This window comes from Pleuronectes platessa, chromosome 15, assembly GCF_947347685.1.
Source record: "Pleuronectes platessa chromosome 15, fPlePla1.1, whole genome shotgun sequence".
Classification (NCBI taxonomy): domain Eukaryota; kingdom Metazoa; phylum Chordata; class Actinopteri; order Pleuronectiformes; family Pleuronectidae; genus Pleuronectes; species Pleuronectes platessa.
The window spans coordinates 21,265,212-21,291,909 of record NC_070640.1 but is presented as its reverse complement, the minus strand read 5'-3'; the positions used below and the strand labels follow the sequence as shown (position 1 = coordinate 21,291,909).

General features: G+C 42.8%; 1 protein-coding gene across 7 annotated transcripts in view; it reads right to left on the bottom strand.

The window, feature by feature from the left end:
• Positions 1-24,911, bottom strand: part of usp25 (ubiquitin specific peptidase 25) — a 30,592-nt gene extending 5,681 nt beyond the window's left edge. The window contains exons 1-21 of one of the 7 annotated variants that reach the window (XM_053441344.1): positions 24,683-24,911; positions 19,745-19,822; positions 19,432-19,576; positions 17,645-17,789; positions 16,862-17,024; positions 13,649-13,735; positions 12,059-12,196; positions 11,044-11,120; positions 10,816-10,889; positions 9,469-9,620; positions 8,352-8,479; positions 8,142-8,237; positions 7,815-7,979; positions 5,902-6,140; positions 5,689-5,759; positions 5,358-5,586; positions 4,421-4,693; positions 3,874-4,013; positions 2,580-2,753; positions 1,133-1,228; positions 30-208 (exon numbers count right to left, since the gene is read on the bottom strand). In XM_053441344.1, coding sequence (XP_053297319.1) covers positions 30-208; positions 1,133-1,228; positions 2,580-2,753; positions 3,874-4,013; positions 4,421-4,693; positions 5,358-5,586; positions 5,689-5,759; positions 5,902-6,140; positions 7,815-7,979; positions 8,142-8,237; positions 8,352-8,479; positions 9,469-9,620; positions 10,816-10,889; positions 11,044-11,120; positions 12,059-12,196; positions 13,649-13,735; positions 16,862-17,024; positions 17,645-17,789; positions 19,432-19,576; positions 19,745-19,822; positions 24,683-24,889 — 3,056 coding nt within the window. In that variant the 5' untranslated portion in view covers positions 24,890-24,911. The remainder of the gene's footprint in view (positions 1-29; positions 209-1,132; positions 1,229-2,579; positions 2,754-3,873; positions 4,014-4,420; positions 4,694-5,357; positions 5,587-5,688; positions 5,760-5,901; positions 6,141-7,814; positions 7,980-8,141; positions 8,238-8,351; positions 8,480-9,468; positions 9,621-10,815; positions 10,890-11,043; positions 11,121-12,058; positions 12,197-13,648; positions 13,736-16,861; positions 17,025-17,644; positions 17,790-19,431; positions 19,577-19,744; positions 19,823-24,682) is intronic. The other 6 variants (XM_053441348.1, XM_053441345.1, XM_053441346.1 and 3 more) reach the window with 6 other exon arrangements.
• Between the last annotated feature and the right edge of the window lie 1,787 nt (positions 24,912-26,698).

Below are 26,698 nucleotides of genomic sequence, written 5' to 3'. Positions count from 1 at the left end.
GTGTCATAGTGTAAGAGAGTCTGAGCTACCTCTCATCAAATGCCAGGTTCCTGTCAGCAAACTGTGTGAGCAGAGTCCTCTCTAGGATTTTCTTGGGGGCCTGGTTTTGGATGAAGTAGACGATGACGTGCTGAAGTCGGTAGTCGTTCTCAAGTGATGTGTCCTCTTGGGCGAATCTCAGAAGACGAGCATACTCCAGCTTTATGGCCTGAGCAGAGTGACAAAGTAGTGACGGTTCATGGTTACATCTCTGAGGTTTAGGAGGTCTGATCATGGACACTTATTTACCTGCTCTTCAGTCAAGACCTTTATGATAAACTAAATTCACCTTTTCTTTCCTACTCAGCTACTTTATAAAAAGTACAGCGCACTTTTTATACTCATGGTTGTGCAAAACATAACAACTTCAGGGGCTAAGTTATGCTAAACAAAATCTGCTCCCAAGCAACCCAAATAAATACACAACTATCTGAAGGGTTCTGTATATACTGGGCAAAATTTTTGGCAACAGAACATAGACACAAACAAACTATCTTCTCTGTTTGGGGTAAAAAAGTCGACAGCTCAACAGGAGTAAGATGCCAACACAAAGAAAAGCAGATGCGTCTAGAATGGTACATGAAGATAAAATATGTCAAATATTTTGGTTGGACACACATAAACCTATTGATGTATATATTCAATCTAATTATAAGAAGACAGGTCTTCCTCAGATGTTTGTATAAACCTCGACTACTACCCTTTTTGCGTCTCTATACGTTGTCCCATCGAACAAGTTCTTTGCAGAAAGTTCAAAACACTAGGATTTTTTTAATCTTAAAGCTACCGACTGTATTTGGCTGATTTAAATACTCCAAAATGGCACCGGGAAACATAAGCAGTTTAGAGTTGAGCACAATATTACAGTTACATTTCCACTTGGATCTTCTGACTCAAGAATTGGAAAAAACAATCACCTCTGAACATAAGCCAAGGTAATTATACTACTGTGCTTATAAGTATTTATAAGTATTTATCTAGCGCACTAGGAGAAAGTAAACAAGAGAACATCAAAGAAGTTGAACGACATAAAGGGGAAGGCAGGTGAAGGTGGAGATGAAATGAGGGACGGTGGAGGAGAGATGGTGTGTACCTTAAAAAAGGCTGCCTCAGGCCCATTCTTTTCATGTATGCAGCCGGATTTGCCAATGGCCATTATTATACCCTGCATGTTGGGGGTCAGCATCGCCTGCCCAGAGAGCAGGAACCATGTTAAACAAAACAATGGGTCCTTGGGACGAACCGAGCAAGGCCAATGTCTAAGTTACGTGCTCTAAGGCATTACAGTAAAGCATACCATATTCAGGGCATGCAAGGCATCACTCAGCAGTCCATGCATTTGTTAGAATGACAACTGTGAGAGACAGAGACGGCCGGTTCAATGGCAAGATGCACAATCCTCACAAGGATAATGTGAGAAAACCACAGCACAGCATGACAGCTGTGTGTGACCCATAACTAGAAGTTCAGGGACATGAGAGAACAGGCTGGAAAACTCACTAACTACAGCAATTGTCTGTTCAGAACATCGGCCCTGTTCACACCTGGCATTAACAACCATCCACATGTGATCCGATCACAAATGGCCAGCTCTAAGTAGGTCAATTCACACGTGGTACTAGAATGTGTCTCCTGCGACCACTTATGATCAGAGGACTAACATAGCCATAAGCGTGTGTGTGTGTGTGTCAGTGTGAGAGGGAGACAGAGAGAAGGGCTGAGTAAATCAATGCACTGTGCACATCAGTGTTGGGCGATCTTCACCTCAGTCAGATCATCCTATCGTCTTTCAATCGCCAATACTCGATATCGCTAGATGTGGCTGTGCGCAACAAAGCAACAAAATATCTAAGAGCAGAATCTAAGCACAAGCAGTAGCTAAGAGTGCAAGCAAAGGGTTTTGAGTGAAAGGATTTCAAAATCTTAACTTCAAATCAGTAAATCCAGCTCTCTAACTTAAAGACCACACTCTTGAATAAATAGTTGGGGGAAAAACTTATACATTCACGTTTGAACTTAAAGCTGCCCACTTGTGAACGGATCCCCAGAGACACAAGTCTGAACACTGTCATACTGATCTTCAAATATTGACAAGGCCAATTTCAAAAATCTGTGCATAATGTAATAAACATCTCATTACCTTTTGTCTACAGGTAATGGTTTGATATCAAATTAAAACAGTTTATTCATAACTTGCCATGACACTATGTTCTTGGCTTTTTTAATTTAACTGTGACTCATGTGAAGAAACAGTTCCTGAGATTTCTACCAAAGGTCAACTAGCCTTTGTGCCAAGATGCAGACTGGCTCGAGAAGAGACTTTTCACACAAGGGTAGAACAGAACTCTCAAGAAAGAGGTCAGTCTGGTTGCACAGTATTTTCAACCTTGAGCCAATCAGGAAATCAGTCCACGTAAAGTGTCAGATTTTCTCAGGTGTGAAAAATCTTGAGTAGAGCCATGTGAATGTATCAAAAAGGCACAGGCGTCTCAGCACATTGCACAAAATACGGCGAAGAGACGTATCTGTGCAAGAACTACCTCGTCATCATACCCCCCCTCTTCTGAGTCAATGACAAAGGTCCCCACATTGGGAATGGCCACCTCAACGGTACGCTGGCCTGGGAACTCATCCTCCATGACCAGGTCAGGAGGAGGGGTAGAGGGGTTGCTCACCTGGACCTCAGGCTGAGGGGAAGTGGGAGGGGGAACAGACTGTAGAGAGAATGGGAAAGATGAAACAGGAAGGATAGAGAAGTGATGCAAAGGCAAGGAACATCAGACAGAGAGGGAAAACTGAGATATTGGCAAAACAGTACTGAATCAATAAACTAATTTATTCACTAAAAAATTCAATGTGGTTTACTGACTGACTTAAGCTTAGGTTATGTTCGCCAATCCTGTACTTGTGGACGGAGCAGAGTAGAAATTATATAATTTTCGATAAACTTCAACTTTTTGCATGTGGGGCCAAATCACTGCAGCTCCAGTACGAGTATGAAGTATATCCATTTATGGTCTCCCTCTTGAAAGAGAGCTTGACAGATAAAATAAAATAACCCTCCTTGTTCAGTATCAAAGGTAACACTTCTGGAAATGATGGTGGAAACTTGAATAAGCACAAAAGAGGGATTAAAGGATAAATTCACGTCCTCCAAGCTTAAACTTCTATATGTGTAAGGAAATATTTGTTTTGTTCCTCCTCTCCCTTCCTATCCAATTTAAAGGCCAACAAGATGTTAAAATGGGACATAAAATCCACTGCTCAAATGAATATGTTTAACCTGCATTATATTTGTTTTGCTCACCTGGGGTCAGTGGAAATACACTAAACACAACATAGACATATTTTCACCTTTGATGATGATATGATGGAATTTAACTATCATTCATTATCATCAGGCTTTTAGCTCTAGTTCCGTCTCCACCAGATCTTAAAAAATGTAATGGACTTCTTGGCTGTTAACTTCTCTGCTGGTAAGGCCGTATGTGAATTTTTCCGTCCGCTTATAAAGTTGCCAGTGAAGAAAACCCAATAGGCTGAAAGACCCGATTAAGGTCCATAGTGCTATAAGTCCATCGAAGATTCTCAGTGAACTGTCCCTACCATCATGTCACTACACGCGACACCTTTCACATTCAAATTAAACTTAAAAATAAAATTTTAAAGAAAAATGACACCCCACCCATGATTAACTCAAGGTGTAAATAATGAAAAAGGATGAAATAAAATCATACAAAATCCTGACTAATATTTAACTGAAGACAATTGCACATGATGGGTAGCAACGACTTGGTGTGAGAGAGGTGCACGGTGTCTTCATATTTTACATACAGCATTTAACAATGCTTCGGGGCTTCTCTCCTCTTGCTCCGCAGCAGCTCTGGAGATGGCTCTCTCTGTGTCCTCCTGCAGGTGTTTGGAGTCGTCTGTGGGTGACGGCTGCTCCATGTACTCTGGCTCCTGCTGGGCCACTGTGGGAGGACAACCGCACCATCAGAGCAATGCAGCAATAAACAGCTCTTCCCATTTCAACTCTTTTCTTTTAACACAAACAATCATTTTGTCTGTCATCCACACAAATGTCACAACAGCTAAGTGCACGTTGTAAGTCTTTCTGCATTAGCGTGAGCGGGGCACCATCGGCATTGTGCCGAGTAGAAAATTAATGAATTTTCATTGTTTTGACCTGTCTCTTTACTTCATTAATTATTATTATTTGTAGTAGTGGATTAAAGTATTACAAATGTCTATTGAATTAATTTGTCGCACTGTAGTTTCTCGTTTGCATCTTCTCGATTATAAAACTGACCACTACTTAAAACCAAGTATTGATTCTCAGTGATGTATTCTGATCAGTATCCTGAGGGTCATGACTGACCTGTGTTGTCTGGGGGGCTTGACTCAGTACTCATGGGCTGAGGGGAGGAGGAAGTGGTGGAGTTGCTGGTCGCTGCGGAGGCAGCTGCGGCGGCAGTGGCGGCCGCAGCGACCAGCGCCAGCTTCTCCTGCTGGGCCTTGCGGGCCTGCAGGGTGTTCCACTCCTGAACCTCCTTGTCAAACAGCTCATTGTCCTCCTTCACATAGTGCTTCAGGTCTGGAGGCAGTTTGTCCAAACCACTGAGTAGCTGTCCCGTCTCCTTATCAAACTCCTCTGCAAAGACAACAGAGAGAGACAATACATTTAGAAACTGCTGCAAAACATGGAATCAAACTATTTCATTATCATTCCCTCTCAATAAACTGAAGATTTTTTTTTTTTAAGATTTAGTCTTTTTCATTTTCAGCACCCAATTGTCCTACAGAGGAACAACTCAAACTCATTGGAATCAGCTCTACTTACTGAATTGATGCAGAATAAAACAAGAAGCTCAGAGGTAAGGCATTTTTAGGTGTGAAAATATTTGAACTCCAGTGAGGAAGGTCACAGAATAACTATTAGAAAACAAACGAGAGGATAAAATGTAATGTTTTAAAGTAAACGATCATTGAACTCTTGGCTATGTTGTTGAGTTTAAACTTCATTTGCAGCTTTTTAGCAGAATCACTACATCTTTGACAGCCGTCCTACCAATATCCATACAAAACTCAACTTTTAGCCTGTATATATTAATATTTGCGCAAATTTAGAGCTAACTTCCTGTTAGCCTGACTACCTTGAATGTAGAGATTAAGCTACTGGAGGTCAAAAAGTCAAGAGTTACACTCAACAGACGTACTATAAATCTCCTTCATAAGTACATACAGTATGACGGTAGCGCTCACACCACAAGATACTCATAAATGCTACAAACAGCTAATCATAAGTGCACAGGTACCTTCTATGAGAAAGGGCTTCTTGTCGTTGATATACATGAGACAGTATGCACTGGCGTTGCGGTAGCCTCCAAACGAGTCTCTGACCAGCTCCTCCCAGGACGACTTAGTGACTGAGATGTCATTGTACTTCATCCAGCAGCGCTGATGTGGATCGTAGATATAAGCCCAGTAGTGGCCTGCATTGGCCTGGCCTTCATGAACCAGCACTGCATGAAGCCGGTATGGCACCTGTAATAGCACAATAGGTTTAATACGCTGATTTATAAATGAAGCACTTGATATGGCTTTTTGCTTCACAATTACGACTGATTACAGAAAACTGGGGCTCACCTGCATCATAGATTTGTCAGAGTACATAAGCTCTATGGTTCGGTGGATTCTGTTTATGCTGCCCTGCAGATCTGGTGAGAAAAGAATCGTATACAATCTATTTGTAAGTACCAATCTCAAGTTTATCAGAAAGTGATGGACAAGTAAATCGTGCTGAAGGAATCACAACAGAGGAAACATTAAGGGCTGCAATCGGAAGGCAGGTACACCTACCACGGGTGTCATTTTCCACTTCGCTTCTCCAACGATGCAAGCAGCCCTCAAGCACCCTCAGCTCCTCCTCTGAGATGTGCCGCGGGGCAGGGTGCATTGGCAGGTCAGGAGGAAGTCGGGACTGTGTAAAGGGTTTATGAATGGGTACTCTCTGTTGCTGGGCTGCAGTAGAAGCTGTGGTGGGACCTGAAGCAGAGCCTGAGCTCTCTGGGGGGGGCAGGGACTCCTGCTCGGCTGTGCTGCAGGTTAAAAAACAAGGTTTAAAAATAAAATCAAAATACATACAGACATTGGGTCTGGGCCTATGGTATGACAACAAAAAATTGTTAACTTACAAAAATGAATATGATCATTGTTGAGGGGTGTCAAAGCTGTTTGATTTATAAATACTAGATAATGTGTGACGACACTGTTTGTTCCATTAAAATAAATGATATAAAATAAAGGCGTTTCCACTTCACATTTCAGAATAAGTACTTAAAAGAATCCAGTACCTAAAAAATACTGCCTGGTGTAAGAATCACATAGAAATGTACAATGTATGTTTTAAAACATGTTTTATTCATTAGTTTTCTTGTATTTTGAGATTTCTCTTCAGTACCAACAGAATCCGTGAGTGGCCTGCAATCTGTGATCGTCGTGCTGACTAAACCAGCGCCCAGGTCAATCATGTACCCATTTGCCTTACTGAGACATGGTTATGAAGCTAACTTCATGTCCAGTGATGCCGGTAACGCGCTACTTAGTAACGCGTTACTCTAATCTGACCGCTTTTTTCAGTAACGAGTAATCTAACGCGTTACTATTTCCAAACCAGTAATCAGATTAAAGTTACTTGTCCAAGTCACCTTGCGTTACTATTTCGGTATTTGTGGTTAACCCGCTGGGCACGTCCTGCGGCTGGGGGAGCAGTCGCCCCGTCGCCCTCCTCACCACGCCGCCGGAGGCTCGGTGTGCGGCACTCCTCGACGGTTTTTTAGGGGGGGAGGTGCTCGTCCGCGGTGCGGGGGCTATCCTTATAGTATGCCGCGGGGCGGTGTCCGTCGGCGCTGCGGAAGGCGGGGGACCGGTTGGAGGGGACCGGGTACGACGGTCGGCGACAGCGACTCTGGACGTGTGTCGGGCTCTTCTCGCGGATCACCTCAGCTACAGCGCCCGTTAGGGGAACCCTCCGTTCGCGCGCGGGGGGGGGGGGGGGGGGGGGGCCTCCGACGGTGTCTAATAAAGTTAGTGTTGGCCAAACCGGTTGTCATTTTTATGTTGAGGCGGCGGGGGTGTTGTCGGCAGCTGCTGAATGTAACTAATAAAGTAACTTGTAATCTAACTTAGTTACTTTTAACATCAAGTAACTTGTAATCTAACTTAGTTACTTTTAAAATCAAGTAACTTGTAAAGTAACTAAGTTACTTTTTCAAAGTAACTATGGCAACACTGTTCATGTCACATAGTTCCCTCTTTATTTCTATCACTGTATACCAATGACATAACTCTTTTGTGTGTGTTTTAGGCCCCTAGTACACGACTACTGTCTCTGCTCATGTTTTTTCAGTTGTCATCTGTTCAAGTCCAACAGCTGGATTTAAGACCTGTGCTGTTTAGCTGTACTTTTCACACTCGGATGACATTTGTGTCTATAAACAAAGCAACAGAGAGTTTAATAGTCAATTCAAATTGTGCACCCATTTATGAATAGGTGGCATTCATCAAGTTAAAACAAGCAATTTATGTTTGTGCAGTGAAGACTTTGCTCAATCTGATAGGATTACCAAAGGATTTTAATTATCTATTGGAACATTGCCACAGGCAAATGAAAAGAGGCAAAATTCAGGATGAGAACACAGAAATGTTCTTGCACAAGGCCCATATTCCCATGTTTTGCCTGAAAATATCAGACAGTAATGTTGGAAACTTACCTTGGTGGGGGCAGCTGTTGTCCTGCTGTGCCACCGGGAGGCACTGATGGGTCAATGTCCTCTACAGGGGAAGTGCACACAGGCTTACTGGAGGCAAACTCCATGGCGTACTGGAGGACATCTGCCAGAGGAAACCTCTTGGGGCCTGAGCCATAACTCAGATACCTGAGAAGGAATAGAGAGAAACAGCGAGTGTCACGGGATGGAAGCAAGTACAGGGAGAGAGAGAGAGATAAGAGAGGGGGGCATAATGAGCGCTGTCAGGGAGAATTTACTCTCCATGGCTCTTGTTGACTGTGGCTAAATTCAGAGGTGGACAAGTGGTACCTCTCCAGTCGCTGTTGGAGGAGCGTCAGATGCTCCTTAAGCCTCCTGATCTCCTCCCTCTTGATCCTGGTTATTTCCCTGTTCCTGTCCATGTACCTGACAACACAAATATCCCAACACAGGTTTCAGTCTTAAATAGATTTGAGATTGTCATTTACAGCTGAGGCAAAGATTTTCCATAATACAGTCAAGTGTTATTATTTCTGTCACCTGTCCAGGTAGAGCATCGAGGGGAACTCCAGCTTGTTGTGGATCTTCTCAGGTCTTCCTAGTGCTTGGTTGAATTCAAATCTTGACAGTTCAAAGGTCAACACGGGAGGGAGCTCTGTGAACCAGTGCTGGAAGAAAATGTTGATGCTGAGATAAACTCTCTTATGTTTGACTTTAGTGCATGCCAAAGATTTTCTGTCCTTGGTTGCAGTTAAATGATTATACTCCACTCTAATTGTCATTTGATTTATTTGGCAGGACAATGAAGAGGCTCTGCTCCGGCAAAAAAAACAGGGGGGACATGGAATAATGTGGGGAGGAGCCTGTGAGACTTACTACTGCAAAATTGTAAGTTAGATTTGTTTTTATCAAACTCTTTACTGCCATTAACCTCTGTCATTGTATTGAAATAGGTACCACCCCCTCTCAAACCTTTAGATTTTGCTGGTTGAAGTTCAATCATACTGAATTTTATATTAAGCAAAGGTCATTTCATGACAGGAAGCATATGTGTGTCATCATGATCCACTTAGACATGGAAGGTAATTGAATTTTGGCCTGATCAGATTTGAGGACATCAAAATTCCCCTGACCACTCTCCTGGAGGAAACCCTGTATGCCTGCATGATGTGAATCACTCCCTCTCACTCCTTGTGTCTAATGCCCCCCTCCCTCTCACTCCTTGTGTCTAATTCCCCCCCCCCCCCCCCCCCATACTCATGCCTGGTGCTTTTCCAGGGGGCTGGGTGCCATACCCATCTGTGTACTTGCCTGTTAATTAGCTACACCCAGCTGCTGAGGGACAGGGTAGGCAAGGTCGCAGCTAACCAGAGGTCAGCCTCAGAATAGCAAAGGTGTCACATAAGGGCAAGAAGGTCAAACCTTTGGAGAGGATCCACCACATAATCCCATATCATTTAACCTGATTTTCTTCTCTTTAGTGCTCATGATAGGTAGTGATTAACAATTGTTTGGAGAGGTCAGAAATACAGGCCTTATACTTGTAGTACATACAACAACTTTATTGTCATACTGCTAATACAGTATATGGCAAGTTTGGAATTTTGACCTTCTCCATGCCCCTTGGATGTAGGTAAAGCATTGCTTTAGCACTGACCTCTTGTCCAGACCGGGCAGAGTTCTCTGCCGAGTGCAGGGACTCGATCTCGCCCTCAATCATTGCAGCTTCAAGACACTCGTGAAGATCTTTGAAGCCGTTCACCTGCAGTGGGTACTGTCCAAACATCTCCGTGTTCTCGAATTTTTTACCTGTTGAAATACACACATACAATAGAGATGAACTGAGGAGATACGCGAGAACAAGGCCAGTGCACACCATGAGGCAGCTGTGGGTCACCTATTCAAAGCTGGGTTCTAACCATAGCTGCTTTCAGACATGCACTGAACTCCAGCTCTCTTGACAGCATCCAGAGATAGGCTGGAACGCAAATAACAGAGTCAGAGGCTTCCGACTTTCTCTGCGAATCCTTCTGCAAGGCCACTAGTGCAGACTCCCATTAGATACAACCGCAGGAGATTCTCCATGGGAATCACTGGGAGTGAGTGGGTGCATTGATTACATTTTTAACAGACATGAAACTGATAAAAAAAACTAAGAATACAGATATCTCCAGATGAAAACAAGGAGCCATAGATATAGAAAACTTCAACGAAGATGTCACCGAGATTCACAAGCTGTTGGTGATACAGACTAATGCTGGTGTCGATGTGCTGTAAACAAAAGCATGTGATCTTTCCTGCGGAATTCTTACGTTATGTCCCGCCTCCTGCCTGCGAGAACTTTCTGCAGATTTTTGTGGTTTTGTGAGTGTGCCTGACCTGAGACTCTATCCGCTTTTACTATGTGAAAGGCTTAAAGCTCAGACCCAATTGTGCAGACATTCTCCAGAGTTCATGTCCGAAAACGGCCCGTGACAGAGAAAGATACAGAGAATCACATGCATCATATCAGAGAGTTGGTTTAATAAAGGAATTACAGCCACTTCACTCTCGTTTGAAAACAATGTGATTTTCAGTTGCTCGGCAGTCACTTAATCACAACTACATAAATGGCCGCACGTAGCTCCCTGATAAGACCCCCCCCCCCCCCCTTTCCAAAAACAGAAAAAAGAGGAGAGGAGATGCTAGCGGACATGCAGATGAGGCATTAAGGTCATTTTATGAGCAGCAGAGTCCACTGGCTCAGCTTTTGGTGGCTCAGGGCCAGTATTGTCATGCATAATAAGCGCAATGTCAATCAGCCGTCAAGGTCTTCCACAATCAATGCAACCGCTCTCCTCTTTTGCATGGACCACATCTCATTAAGACAAGGTCACTCTTCATTACCAGGGGCAAGAACTGGCTTGCTTTCTGGCTGCTGTAATCAGAGCATCCAAACGCCTAATCTTGCTGTGATTGTTTTATTTTGTCTCTTTATTGGTTTTAATTTAACACCTCTTCTCACCTTCCAGGACGCCCACAGCAAGGAAGCGACCATAGAAAAGCTCCACCATGGGGTTCTTTGGTTTCTCGCCCTCCCTGACAACAGGAAAAAGGTGGTAAACACGAGGCATCTCAGATTCAGTCCTTACATGTGAGACTTACATGACACTCTGCTTGAGAATTCAGTATTTCACCAAGATAGATTGGTTTATGTCTTACTATATATCCATTCTTCCCCCACAGTGGTTACCTGTCTTCTTCAGCCTTCATCTGGAAGGCGTCCTCCAGCCAGTCCAGCAACTTGTGGGTGAACTCGCTCACATCCTGCTGTTGAGTAAAAGAACATACAAAGACATACTTATAACAAAACCAATCGCAGAACTGCCTTGTGGACATGGAGGTCAAATAGTTAAACTACAGGACTTGCAAGCAAGAAAGTCCAATCAGTCAAATCAATGCCACGTCTCTCAACTCCTAATATTCACAGAGCCTCAGCTACGAGATGAGTGGTCTTTGCAGAGGAGTTCACGAATGGTGAACTTCAAAGGGAACCTGAATACCCTAAGGCCACTCTCACATCAATGCCACACTGTAATTCAGGTCAATGCCTATATCCAACCTGAGTAATAATCAGAGGAGCGACATGACTGACGAGCACAGAGGCCAGAGGGGTGGCCTCAGTTAACCTCTGCAGCGACACTGGCTACATTCTTAGATTGTGTAAGAATGGAACAGTTTCGTACATCTGTCACGTGTGTTTCTACAGGAACTATTCACATTCCGTTAAGTGGCTTAGTGCAGGAATTTGCCAGTTTTCTAATTCATACCTCAAAGACAAATAGGGGGCAGCATTTTTTCATATATTTGGACTTTCCACTCCTCCGTAGTATTACGAAGCAGAGGGGGGCTAGCTGGTTAGCACGTTACTTTCAGTAGATATGTTACACAACACAGAGACGTCTTTAAAATATTGTTAGCATCACTATTTCATTACGTTCTGTTTTAAGTCTAGGTTAATATTTTGACTGTTTTCAATTTACATACTTGCATATTGCTGCTGCCTGACAGTAAAACTGCTAGATTGACTGAAATAACCATTCAAATGTCTTGATAAGTAGACAATTAATTTACAACTTTTCAAAACTACTGTGAGACATTTCTTTACATAACAGAAGACAATGACTCTATACCAATTAAACTGGTAAATTGATCAATAACACATATGGAACATCAGATAAGGAACAGTATGGCAGAGAGAGGCTTACCTGCTGTGACTCACTGGACTTAAAGGCGTCTTTGAGGATTTCCACAGCTCGTGACGGATCCACATATTTCCTCTTGGACCCCACCATGAGGGAGAAGAGGTGCCTCAGCTCCTGCATAAAGGGCAGGTTTCTGTGCTCCTGGTCAGAGGAACACAATCAAAAATTTAGAGAATCAAATCTGTGTTCCTCATCTCAGAAGGGGAGAGAAGGTATGCACCAATGTTTTACTGAAAACCAATATGTTATCTGATGCTTTCCAATTAGTTACGTTATTAATATTCAGTGATAGGCTTTTGTAGAGATAACACATAATCCCTAATATGATGATTGTTGAGGATAAGGATACATCATCAAACATGCATATGTAGTAAGGCTGACGATGTGCTGAAAAGTGTCACCACCTGTGTGTCTCAAGCCACAGCACGTGGATGCACTAATCTGACATTTTCACTCCTAATACTGATTCTAGTTCCTTGGGTGTAAGTATTGTCAAATGCAGAGAACGGATCATATTCCGATGTTTAATTAATAAGCTGTGTGCATCACTGTGTGAAAGACTGGTGTCATTCTTCTATGTGTGAGCAGTGATCCCCTTATACCGAGCTCCCTCCATGCTATGTTAGCGTTCTTTCTTATAAAATGTAGGGTGTACTGAAAATCTAGCAACATATTAAAAAAGTCATTGGGTGAATGATGTATGAGTAAACAACCTATTTGTCATCCTTTTCCCGTTTAAATATAATGCATTGTTGTCATTACAGAGACATGGTGAAGCCCGTAGACCAAACTGTAACTGCTAACAGATTTTTCTTTACAAATACACATTTTCCAAAAGTCTTGCAGTGTCCCCATGGCGGCAGTGCTATTCAGAGCTAACAAGTCTTGGCAGTGTATGGTAACAGCACACTTATTTTTGTGCAAGTGAGTCATGGATGGTTATGTAAAGATTAGAATCTAAGCTCTGGTCGTCTCATTCTGATAAAGTAAAAGGTCAGTGATTAGGACTGAGGGAACTAAGATGATGAAGAGACGACTGCCCCAAACCACACTTCCCAATTTGAGGCTTAGACCAGATTAGTGACGGGCTGCTAACCCTATGGTGAGCAACCCTGTAGAGAAAATATGGATGGAAAAAAAACATGCTGAGAGCTTCTCTGCCAATATACTGTAGCAGCGACTGTGATGAGACAAATTTGAACATCTCATATTTGAGAAAATCCAGGCTCAATCAAAACGTTCTGTGTCTGTGTGTTCATTTCTGTCCTGGTGTGGATATATCCAGGATATATCAAGAATTTCACACCAGCTGGCCCTTCTTGTTGCTTATACGCAGTGAGATAAGTCAACCATCAGGAACAGACACTAAGCTCCTGTGACCTTAGGGCATGATCAAACAGCTGCTGGACGAAGGCTCACAGCTATAAGGGTCAAACCCTCATAGCCAAAGCATTGCTAGCTGTGATAGGATATAAAAGGGAAGCTATGATATAAACAGCGTGAAGCTGCCCACAAATACACCTGAACTACAAAGCATTACGACTTAGTTTTGGATTGTTCATTGTGCTCTGTGAGGACAGGGGGGCGTCTTACCTTCTGGTTGCGAGGCAGGTCATGGACTCTGGCTGGTGGAGAGTAGTGGAGCACCAGCCTCTGGAACTCAAGCAGGTTGAACAAAGACTGCAAATTGAAATGAGAAAATAAATTATTTTTTATTTTTACACATAACAAAAACTATATAAAATATTCCACTTTTTACACCAGTAACAACTTGGCTCACTATATAAACCGTGATGCTTATTTTCTGCTACGTATGGGAAGGTAAACACACCTATTTGTATATCTTGTTATGAATACAGAAAGTTGTTTACTCGTGTTCTTGTAAGTGCAGCAGGGTCAGGTTCAAGCAGTGCCTTCCTCTCAAGGCTGGGGGTTACATTACACACAGCAGCCAGAAACCATGTGATGGTGTATCCAGTTTTCATCTGTGATAGTTCACCTAAGGTCACATTCGAACACTGATCCCACCGGTGGACGAGAAGCTTTATGACATAATTTCCAGTATTTTTTATCAAATAACATTTGGTTGACTCTTATCCACAACTACTTAGATTAAATCCCTCATGATCCCTGACTATGGATTGCTAAAGTCCAGTCGACTGTGTTGGAAGATGTGGAAATGCTCTTAAGAGAAAAATTTAATTTGAATTTAAAATGATTGAAGTGGATGCGTCCAGGATGAACAGGATGGCTGACAACAAGTGAGAGACCTTGTTACGGCAAGGAATGAAAGCTGATTGGAGGGAATAGACCTCACTGGGGCTGGCATGGGTTAGCTTCCCCTGCTTGCAGGATCCGATAAGAATTGGTATTTGGAGACACCCACTAATGGCTACGAAAGCCAATAATCTTATAGGAAGCTCCAGGTGTGTCCCTGTGGCTGAAGGAAATTACACCGGCAAAGGGCTTCAGAATACACCAAGAAAGACGAAGTGCTTGATTAAAAGAGAGCCGGGATCTTGCATTGCTCAGTACTTTCTAAGAAGCCAATCAAGTCACTCGAGCGAAGTCCAGCGACCACACTAAACCAAAAGTTTGCAGGACATCAGCCGCCCCTGTATCTGAGGAAGTAAACTCTAGCACAGAGGAAGTTGCAGAAGATGGTGTACAGCCCACTTAGCCAGGAAAACCAACAAGGTTGAAGAAACCTTTACAAACCAAACCAAAGGTTAACTGGCCTGGAGCTTCAGAAAAATCTAAATGGGAGGCCATCAATGCAGACCTAAGCAGTATCCTTGAAGAGATAAAAGGCACAGTTGAGACGAAGCTAGTCAGGATGGGTAAAATCATTTATGACTAAGGAGCGAAACATTTTAGAGTGACACATAGAAAACTGATAACACAAACAAGGGAAATCAAATCCAGAAGGCAGCTCGAAATAGAACGCTTGATACAAGAGAGGAGGCAGCTTAAGAAGCAGTAGAAGAAAGCCTCAGAGAGCAGAAGGAGGGAATAAACATACTCCAGGATAACATCAAAAGCCAGCTGACAACCTTGAGGTGAGCACAGAACAGCTCAGAAAAGAAAAAACCGAGCAAGATCTTCTTTCTTTAAAAACCCCTTCAAGCTTGTGAAATCTCTCTTCACCACAAATAAGGTAGGAAGCCTGAGGACCTCAAGCAGGACTTAGACGAGTACCTGGAAAAAACACTCTGATCCAAAGAGACATGATCCAATAGCAATTCTGACTCAAATTCTACCCATCGAGCAGCCGGAATCCAAAATGGATGTGAGCCCTCCAAAATGGAACGAAGTGCAGAACACAGTGAGCGGGCAAGAGTGTCATCAGCCCCAGGCCCATATAGGGTATATCAGAATGCTCCCGATGTTCTACGTTTATTGTGGAAATTAATGAGAGTGGCATGGTGAAGCAAATTATACCCAAAGCTTGGCACAGAGCTGGAGGAGTACTGATACCAAATGAGGAGGAATCCTCAAACATCAGCCAATTTCGGTGCCTGTAGTTTGGCCTGTTACAACAACTGATTTGGCCACTTACAGTATTCGGCGTTCCCCTCACAAGAGTTGAGAACATGGAGAGAACATCAGCTCCTATGTGAGAATGTGGTTAGTTCCACGATGTCAGAGAAACATTGGCCACAGCATCCTCAAGCTTAAGTCTTGTACAGAAGTTTAAATGGGCAAAAGGAGCACTTCAGCACGCTGACATTGTGGGCCACAATCAGCAGGAAAGAGGTGGTTTGGGCCTAGGTCAGAGTAGACCCCTGTGGAACAAGGAAAACTCCTTCAGAGTTTCAAAAATAGGTAGTACCTGAAATCTGGAGTCAGAAAGAGGCAACGAGATGTGCAAAGGCTGTCACTCACAGCGGCTTACGGCCACATATTATCACTACCACCCTGAGACCAGACCTGATACTTTGGTCCAACACCGTGTGCGTCGTCTACTTCATAGAATTGACAGTACTCAGCGAGGATGCTGTTAATGAAGCGAATGAGATGAAAAGGCTGCGGTATGCAGACATGGCATTTGAGGCAGAGCAACGTGCCTGGAAAGCAATAATTTGCCGTGTGGGGGCTGGCTGCAGAGGTTTCATTGCAACATCCACCATCAAGTCGCTCAAGATCTGGGGATCCAAGGACAAGTCCTGCGCCAGACCATAAAAGAAACATCACACACTGCAGAATGCTGCAGCCAATGGCTCTATGTCAGGATGAAAGATCCCAACTGAGCCCCAAGTTGCTTGGAACATGCACCCAGAGCTGAGTAACCTGCGGTGGGACTGCCTTAGAAGTGGTTGTTTTGTGATTAAAAGGCCGAAACACCTCATGAGGCTAAGGTACACAACTGAAGATATAGGTACCTGATAACATCAATTGGTGGTAGGCATTAATTAGTGTGGTAGAACATACAAGGGATATTCAGTGTTTAGTTTAAAAAGGCATAGAGGTAATGACGTCTGATACACATGACTCTCATCGTACTGCCATACAAGCCAGTAGCCAGTCAGATTTACCTTTAGCCTCTTGTGTACCCTCAAGTTCGGCCTGTATCATTGATTACACGGCCAAAACACTTTATGACACTAAGGTGAACAACTGAAGTTCTGTCCCTAACATCCTCTTGTGGCTGCTAACACCTGCTAACATCCACTGGTAGTTAGTAACTTAAATTGTGAAGAAGTCCTTCAAATGTAAAAGGGATATTCACCATCTTGTCCTTAATTCTAAAATGTCAAACAATGCCTTTGATTATATCAGCATGTGTGTGTGTGTGTGTGTGCCCACCTGAATGACAGCACTGAACCAGCAGGTATTGCCAACATTTTTCAGCCCCACAGGGCAGTTGTCTATCCTCTTCCTGTCATGTGGGTTGGGTGAATCACTCCATACTTCTGTGTGGGTGCGCTTCAGACTCGCCTTGTTCTCTGCTATGCTGGCCTCCAAAACTCTAAAAAGAGAGAGGGAGAGAGAGAGAGAAAAGGCATCAAGATGCATAAAAAAAAAATGTTTTTAGGCAATTAAAATGTTATTCCACGAAACAACACAAGACCCATCTCGGCAGGATTTCTCGCTTAGTTAACTTTTTGCATGTTTTTTCTTTATTTCACAGCAGGATGTGCCGTTTTTTTCATTTTTCGTGTTTCTGAGCCCCTTGTCACTTCCAAAGATGAAATATGAACACAAGTCATTTAACTTCTTTTATCTCAAGCTTCATCTTGTGCCTAAAAACAATCTGTTACAGTGCTTCTCACCTGATTGAAGATTGTGTTAAAAAATGTTTTCCAATATGCCTCAAAACTTTTTATTACTGCTTGTTGTTTAAAACATTTTACTTTTCTGTACGACAAATCATTGGACTATTAAGGAGGCATTATTCGATTTGAATTCACTATTACCCAGCACAAGCGTAAGCAGGATATATTTTCTTCACACCTTGGACAGAGATAGGCAGTGAGTGTGGACATTTGTCCATAGCTTGTACCTGTCTTTTTTAACACTTTGGCTTCACATTGAGTCCAGAATTTCTTGGTGTATTTGTTGTTAAGTAATAAATGTTGTAGAGCGAACCTGCTGATGGCCTGCTCCTCGTCAGTGATGCCCGTCTCCCTAAATGCACGGCTGGACTCCTCCAGGCTGAGGGCGATAGCCCTCTGCAGGTCATCTTTATCATCCCCAGTCAGGTCAATGACATCTGCACCAGCACCAGCACCAACAACACACACAGACACAGACTCACTTGAAAGACACATTCAAAATGCCTTTCACATTTAGTTTTTTCTTTGTCTTACTGTTACTTAAACCAAAATACAGATATTTTGTACAGACAGAGACTGATACATTTGTTTTTCTTTTAATCATTCCTGTGAGGTCTCTAGAACAGAAGTCTTCAACAGGGGGTCCGCGGAGGTACTGCAGGGGGATCGCGAAATCTTTGATTTATTAGACAATTTTTTTAATTTTTTATAAAAAAAAAATTTTTATAATTTTTTTCTAACCAATTTTTCCCCCACAAATTTAAATGTCTTTAAATACACATTTACATGCATCCGATATATTGTGAGATCGATATGACCCTCTGCCTGACAACCTCCATCCGTCCAAGATTAGATAAGTTGTGTGCTACCCATCAGGGTCCGACATCTCACTAATGTGAGCATATGTGTGCCATCCGCAGATGGCTTGAGGATTCACTGTCTATTCTACATGCATGTTTAAAATAAAACATGAATCTGTGAATTACTTTAATAGCTCAGTGTTGTATGCAAGATGTTTATAAATGGCAGTGGCATGGCCACCCTGTACCTTGCACATGTTTAAATTAAAAACATGAATAAATGAACCCTTGTAATATTTGATAAGCTTAGTATTGATTGCACAATAACAGGGTAGCTATGTTTATACAAGGCACAAGGTTTTTTCACAAAAAATAGTTTTTTGCATGTAAAAGTAAATTTTCTTGCTTTGAACTTAATCAACTGTTGTGTCAAAACAAATTGAATCAGGTAGAAAAACTTATATCATACATGTTGGTGAACTTCCAACATATAAAACCATGTGATTGATGCTAGCTGAAGATTAGCCTGAATTGCTAAGAGATGTTGTTTTTTCTAAAACGGTGGCTGTGGGGTAAAGTGGGACCAATGCTGTGGCCAAACACTTGAAACAACTAGCTGACCAGTTCCATGGCCTTGCTCCAGTTAAGTGCTGTGACCTGGCATTTGAATACGCAGAGAAAAACAATATCCCTATCTCTGCCAATTGGACAGAGAAACAATGTGCAGGTAAGCTAGGGTCTGCAAGAGATCACATGAATCATAATAATCATAAATGTGCTTAACTGACCAATCCCCACTATTCTGTTACTAGTCCTTTATTAGTGGTTGTCAATCTAGCTCTCGGGATTTTAACTATTACAACATGTGTTGTTATGGTAGTTTTAAAGTGGAAAATGTAAGTGGACCACTTTACCCCGTAGCTGGGGTAAAGTGGGACACATGACCACTTTTTTTAAAACAATCATATTTTCACTGCCCTTTGTCCCGAAGACATTCTGATCATTTCTATTGCTAGAAAACATCCTGAATTAATGGGAAATGTGTAAATTTTACTGATATATCATTTGAGCTCGCCTAGAGGGAAGCAAATGTAAAAAATGTCCCACATTACCCCACTCTCCCCTACTGTATATATATATATATATATATATATATATATATATATATATATATATATATATATATATAGTAGGGGGTCCCTGCTCCATCTCTTGCCCAGTTTGGGGGTCCTTGGCCTGAAAAACGTTGAAGACCCCTGCTCTAGAACATCTGGGCCTAGAGTTAAAGTGAGCTGCTCACTTGTGTCTGCCTGGCTGCCCACACTGATGTATCTGTCGCTGGCCACCTGGGATGTCTGGTAGTAGGTTGCCTCATCCTGCTGAGGGACCTTTGCATTCTTCTCCGTCAGAAAGGCTACAGCCTCGGCCAGGTCTCCGTTGCTCACCTGCGGCAAAAATTGGTTCAGGAAAATATAAGTTGGGTGTGAACACAGGGAAATTAACAACCAGAGCTGACTAGAACTTGAAAATGATTTCTGTTTGAGTTTGCGTGTACACAATATTAGTAAGTGTCAAATGGGATATTAGAGGTTGTAATGTGTGTGATGATGTACCTGCAGAGCCTGCTGAAGTAACTGAACGTCTGTGGTTCCTGTGATCTCCCTCAACTGGTTTAGTAGAGTCTGCTGATGCTATGGAAGCACAAGAGAAGAGAAGGACACAAGCAGTTCAGAGTAGAGCCTGATGGAGGAGCAGTAAGTACTTTAGAACAGGCTGAGGTTCTTAAATGCAAATTTTTTTTTTACTAAAGGTCTTAATTATTACTATAAAAACAGATTAATTATGAAAAATGTATCACCTCTATTTTAGATGATTACTAAATCATTCATCCAAACCTCCACAGGTTACAGTTTCTTTAACGTTAATGTCTTAAGAGTTTTTAAAAGAAGATGGCACATTTTAAAAATAAATCATAAATACATAAATAATCAAAAAATATTGCCAGGTTGATTGATTGTGAAAATTATTGTTATTGGCAACCATAGTGAGAATGGCCCCATTTGTATAGTCTTGATCAACTAAGATTAGGAGAGCATTTATTAGCTATTAGTATAAATAGTTATGACAAAGTCCTATTCTGTAGAATCAACATTCAACTGCATCTGGCTCAACATTATACAGAGGTAAAGGCTGAGAGAGGAAAAGGCTGAACATTGATACCTTACCCTCCAAATATACTGTTGATAAACTGTGTCAATTGCACTAAAATAACTGTTTATCAAAAAATACAGAATACAATGTCAAGTCACAGAGTTTGAAGTTGTGTTACATATCTAAATTCTTGAGGAACTGATATAGTATCAAATTAAAAGCTCTCTGTCAAATTGCATCTCTAGTGATGAGTTCACCGATGGGAACCTGGTGATGTCAACCCCAGCTGGACTGCATGGCCTCACCACACAAACACAATCTGCGATGCACAGCTTGAATAAATGCGGGAGTGCACTTAGTGTCAGCGTCCAAGGAAGGAGTCTTTAGTTGGAGTGAGAGGACCACAGAGTGTACAGTAGGTTTCACAGGTCCAGCAGAAAGGAGCGTCACACTAACAACACATTGGTTGGTTCAGGACTCGTTACTATTAATGCCGGTTCTTTTCATACACCAAAGACTGATTACACAACACACATCTATGGCTACGCTGGACTGCACCACAAACAATTTTAAACAATCTTAATGGGGTTGCTCGAGCTGCTACACAAAAGGCAATGAAAGCAACTAAGCCAGTCATGCCCAGGAGCATGGCATGTCATAAAGTAGCACCACCAGCAAACAAATAACGCAGGTTGTTTCATCCCCCACAAGTTTTGTGCCCGTCTCTTAAGCAGTGTATGCATTTGCTCTATGAATGAGGAAGGAAAGGTGAATACATCTGGACTGCACCTCAATAAAACATCAATATGCACTTCTCAAAGAAATGTGAAAAAGAGGAAGTAACAAACAACTCACTAATTGGTCAAAGTGTGACCTTGTACTGACACCACATTGCCACATGCATTTAACTTTAACAGTGGTAAATTGAATCCCAGTCATTACCTCCAACCACATTCTGCAGGGGTCCAGCACATTATTTGCTGTCAGACTTGCAAAATAACAGTGTAGTGATTTGGAAATTACACTCTTTATTCAACCACTAAAATGCCACCTGTCTGGCCAAAGGGAGATAATGAGCAGTCTGGTGCACGTCAGTAATGATACCGATACGATGATGCAAAAAAAGGAGTCAGAAGACAAGAGCATAGTTGTGCAAGTGCCCAACCCAATGCATTACAGCAGAACCCTGACTAAAAGTAAAGTGGTTTTCCTTTAAGTTGGGCAAAAATGTAATTTGGGTAGATATTATGCTCAGACAGAAGAATGTGAGCCGTTTGCCTGACACACCCAGGACTAGATATTCTGCACTACTGTCAGGGTTAAAATAAATCAAATTATACAGAGCACTCACCCATAGACCCAGAAAGTTGTGCCTTGGAAATAAATTAAAGTGTCTACTTGCAACGTGGCACAATATCAAACAAACTTCAAAAGTCACAAACTCGGCATTACAAATATTTAAGTACTTGAAGATGCCAGCTCAGAAAAAACAATTAAAGTCTCACATATGTTAATAAAAATAATGTGCTAATTACAAAATATTTATATAATGTTATTGTCATCACAGTAATAAACCATTAGAGCAAGCACATATTGCATTTAAAACTGAGCAGTGACAAGATCAGTCAAAGACATCAGCACAGCAGGACCCGTGTTGTAGTATCCTGATATGAAGCACTCGATTGAACCAGGCCCAGCAGGGAAGCTGTTGTGCACCTGGTTTGGGACCCGACTTCAATCCTACCATCAAGTACATGACTTTCTGTGAGTTGTCGACAACGGTGCTTTTCAAAAAGTCAGTGGAGAGAATGAAAAGAAAGTTCTCACCTGTCTTTGAGTAATAACACACCAAACTATTTGTCTGCAGTTTACACTAGGGCCGGAGATTATATATAATCAGGGAGGGGCGTGTCCTTAACAGTCAAAAAAAACAAATTGAAATAAAAGCATATTTGAAATTGAATTTAAAAAAAGAACTATAGACTATGTAGTGAGAGGATCACCAGTCAACATGTTGATGTTCTGACTCCATGAGTAGTTACTACATTATTACATGATTTCTCTGAGGTCTTGAGAAAGACCACAAACATTTCCAGACTCAGCATTAATTTTGAACTCAAGTATACACCTGTAAACCTTCAAGGTTCACAACAGCATCTAGCCTTACTAACCTGAGACTCAGTCGGTAAATAACTAGGAGGGAAACTGCAGAACATATTACTAAATGGCCTTATTTTTGAATTTCTGTTGTTCTTCAAACCTTTTTGAACATATATTTATAACAGTACATTACCTCTGAAGATTAAAACCTTTCCTAAAAAGACTGTAATTACAGAAAGTTTAGTTATGATGACTATTGCTCATGTTTGCAGTGTGGGGATCGTACCAAACTCTGTTACTAGGGAAATCAAAGCATTAGATCATATTTCATGCACTTGCCACGTTTCAACCACTGGAGGCAGGTAAACTTAAAGATGACAGTTGGTTTTGGTCAGAGACTGATGGATTTAGGTTTGCTGTCCAGGGGGATGGCAGGGTCAGTTCAGTGTGAGACAAATTACACCTGTGACGGATCCGGGCCAAGTCAACCACAAGAGCAGTCTCTCACTCTCACCCTCACTTCTCCATGAGACATGTCTGGCACGGCTGTTTGTCACACTGGTCATCAGCCATTAAGTGACAACTTGTGAATAACACCATCAGAGAATTCTCTGCATGGCACAGGGGACAACTTTGAGGCTGTACAGCAGTTTACAGTCAGGAGCCACTAAGACTTTTTACGTTTGTGCATGCCAAAGGGCTGCAAACAAAAATAATGCAGGATTAGGATTCCTGAACATAACCTCACTCCACCGTCTACAGGTCATTACATGAAGCCCTGCACCACACCCTGCACTCGTCAGGCACTCTGAAGATGGAGCATAACGCAATGCTGCATTGTCAAAAGAAATCCGACCTGAGCAGCTCTGCAGGCTGAATAATATGATGACCAGTTCCACCATCATCGCCAAATATCTAAAAGCACCACTTCTCTCGCCGATTAACATAATTGTGCTCCAGAAACTGAAAGATAACAGACAGATGGGTAAGAAAACTGATCACTATATCCCTGGTATTAAATGGAAATAATAATGTTAAAGTAATTGTATCATCTAATTAAATATATACAAACGTTAAGTTGTGTCTAAACTTGAATTGCTCAAACATTTTGTCGACTATTACAGCCCTAATTTACTGCCACTGTTGTTAATCAGGGTTGCATTTTGAAAAGGCCACACAGACTAATGGGGTTAGTGTTACACTGCTACTTAAGAGTTTGAGGCATTAATGAAACATTTATTTTGGCTCCAGACATCAAACTGCAATCAGACCATAAAATCATCTTCTGTATGATAATTTGTTAAGTGAGATTTGTTGGATCAAGATTTAACACAGTAAGCCTGGGCTGCCGAGCGAAGGTACTGAATTGAATGCGGTGTAGTTAAGCATGGCTGTGATTACACAATCTGCAAAAAATATAATTTCTTTTCACGAGGACTGAGAGAGCAAACATCTTATCCACGTTTAAGCAACATCACTCAAGTGGTTACATAACGGACCAAAGCAGCGCAATGCTGAGCTTGGTGGTCGCTGAGCAAATCCCAGGAATCGACATTTGATGTGCTTTCTAAACTGAATTATAGTAGGTGTAAGCTTGATCGTTGTGTTTTGCTGAACCGTCACACACTTGGCTCGCTATGAGGCCACCCAATCCCCACCCAGCGTCAGGACGCGGTGCCTCCGCCGCTGGCCACCCTTTGTAAACAAAGATATCAGATACAGTATGTGATGAGTGGCCGGGGAAACATTGGGACACACAAACACACGCGCTCCTTCCTACCGCACGTCACCGCCGGTGGCAGCTGACACGCCAACATGTCTTCAGTAAATAAAAGACTCGCGTTAAGAAGCTGACGACGTTAACGTTAAATCTGTCACTGCCACTTGGCCTTTATTTCAGTTGACGACACCGTTAGCTCAGCATGCTAACGCTGGTAGGAGGTTACGTGACAATTCACGCCGACGTATGATTTAGCAAGTTAGTCGAACAACGCGACCGTTTAACCCAACTTTGTGTGGCATCGTTAGCTACGGTTGGCTAACAGCTAGCATAACATTGGACAGCGGTCTGCGCTGGAAAAGCTTTGGGCCTAGTTGCATCAAATTCACTTGCTGTTAACAAACGGTTCCTAACCGCGGTCGATGTTAGTCCCGCAATCCTGACACAACAAGTCAAAGGGAACCGAACTAACCACGGGGGCTTTGTATCTGTCTCTGCAGACACCGTGAGCCCAGAAACTATGTACAGATGCAGTTGGGCTAAAGTTAGCTAGCTGCCAAGTTAGCCTGTGTGAGATTACCTTCTGAGAATGCTGCTGGAGGACATTCTGCTCCACGGTCATGGCCGGTTCAGAGGAGGGTTTAAAGTCTTTCAGCCCAGAGTAGCTAAACGAACTGGATAATTTGCACCGACGCGATATACAACACGATACTATGAGGTCCCCTCCTTCATCAGCGACATCACGGGCGCCATGACGGACTGAGTACCGCAGCTCGTCTGCAGGCATGAAAACATTGCTCTTCCCAGGCTCGGATCAGGACTCGATTGCTCTTGTCTGTTTCAACTGCATTTACGTCATGGATGAGATTTTTTTGCAAAAATCAAGGATAATGCTAATAATACTAATACTACTAATACTACTACTAATTATAATAATAATAATAATTATGATGGTGTCGATAATAATTATAATACACTGCCCCCCCCCCCCCCCCCCCTTTTATTTTATTTTCTATTCTTTATATCTATGCTTCAAATTATTTTTGACATAATATATGTATCTCTAGTGTGGAACGTGGTGAAACTGAACCCTGTCAGGACCCTGAAAAACCCCCAAAACTTATGAAAAACAAAACTTGCTCTGCCAGAGTGTCTCTTTTGGCTTTTTTTGCTGGTCCCAAGCCCGGATAAAGGAGGAGGGTTGGAGGTAGAGCTAGCAATGCCGCCCCACCTAACAGTGCGGTGCACATCATCCTGCAGCGCACATCATCGGGCGGCTCACATCATCGGGCGGCGCACATCGACGTGCGGCGCCCATCATCCTGCAGCACCCTTCATCCGGCGGCACACATCGTCCTGCTGCGCACTTCATCCTGCGGCGCACTTCATCCTGCGGCGCACATCATCCTGCAGCGCACATCGACTCACATCATCCTGCCGGCGCACATCATCCTGCGGGCGCACATCATCCTGCGGCACATCATCCAGCGGCGCACATCATCGTGCGGCGCACATCATCCTGCAGTGCATATCATCAGCACATCATCGTGCTGCACACATCATCCTGCAGCGCACATCATCCTGCGGCGCACTTGATCCTGCGGTGCACATCATCACAGCACATCATCCTGCAGCGCATATCATCATTACCGCACATCATCCTGCGGCGCACATCTTCCTGCAGCGCACATCATCCTAACGAGCACATCATCCTAACTCGCACATCATCCTAAGGCGCACATCATCACCGCACATCATCCTGCGGCGCATATCATCATCACTGCACGATGTGCGGCGCACATCATCCTGCGGCTCACATCATCCTGCTGCGCACATCATCCTGCAGCGCACATCATCCTGCTGCGCATATGATCATCATCGCACATCATTGAGCGGTGTGCATCATCCTGCTGCGCACATCATCCTGCGGCGCACATCATCCTGGGGCGCACATCAAAGGAGGAGGTTGGACCTAGAGCTAGAAGTTCCACCCCACATAACAGCCTTTTTATTAAATTTGATATTCTAACATTTAACAATACAGGACAAAATCGATTTATGTATGTGGGTCTAGATACAGCATTAAAGTCATGACGTTATTTTGAGAAGTGATGGCCTATTTCAATGGCAAGATAAAAAAAAAAAGAATCAACAGAAGAATACGGAAGGGTATTGCATTCACTTTTATTTTTTACTTTTTTGGGCATTTGTAACTTATACTGTGTTGTGCAGAATTGTGTGCATTGATTTGGCATGGGGGGGGGGGGGGGGGGGGGGGGTCCTCGCACACCAGACCTTCACATCAACTGCAACTTGACCTCTGACAACATGCCTAAGATTCACCCTGAGACCAAAGCGTTGATTATCAAGAGGCTGAAGACCAGATCCACTGCTGAGCTGGCACCTTCAATGTGTCTCAGCGTCAAGTACAAAGAATAAGAAAAAGATTTAAAGAGAATGGAGAAGTTTTTGACAAGCCCAGGTCCGGCCCCACAAGACAACTGCTCGTCAGGACCGTTTGTTGGCTCGAAAATCCAAGGCCAGCCCCTTTTCCACTGCAGCAGAGCTCCACCAGGCCTGGCCACCTCAAGTCCCC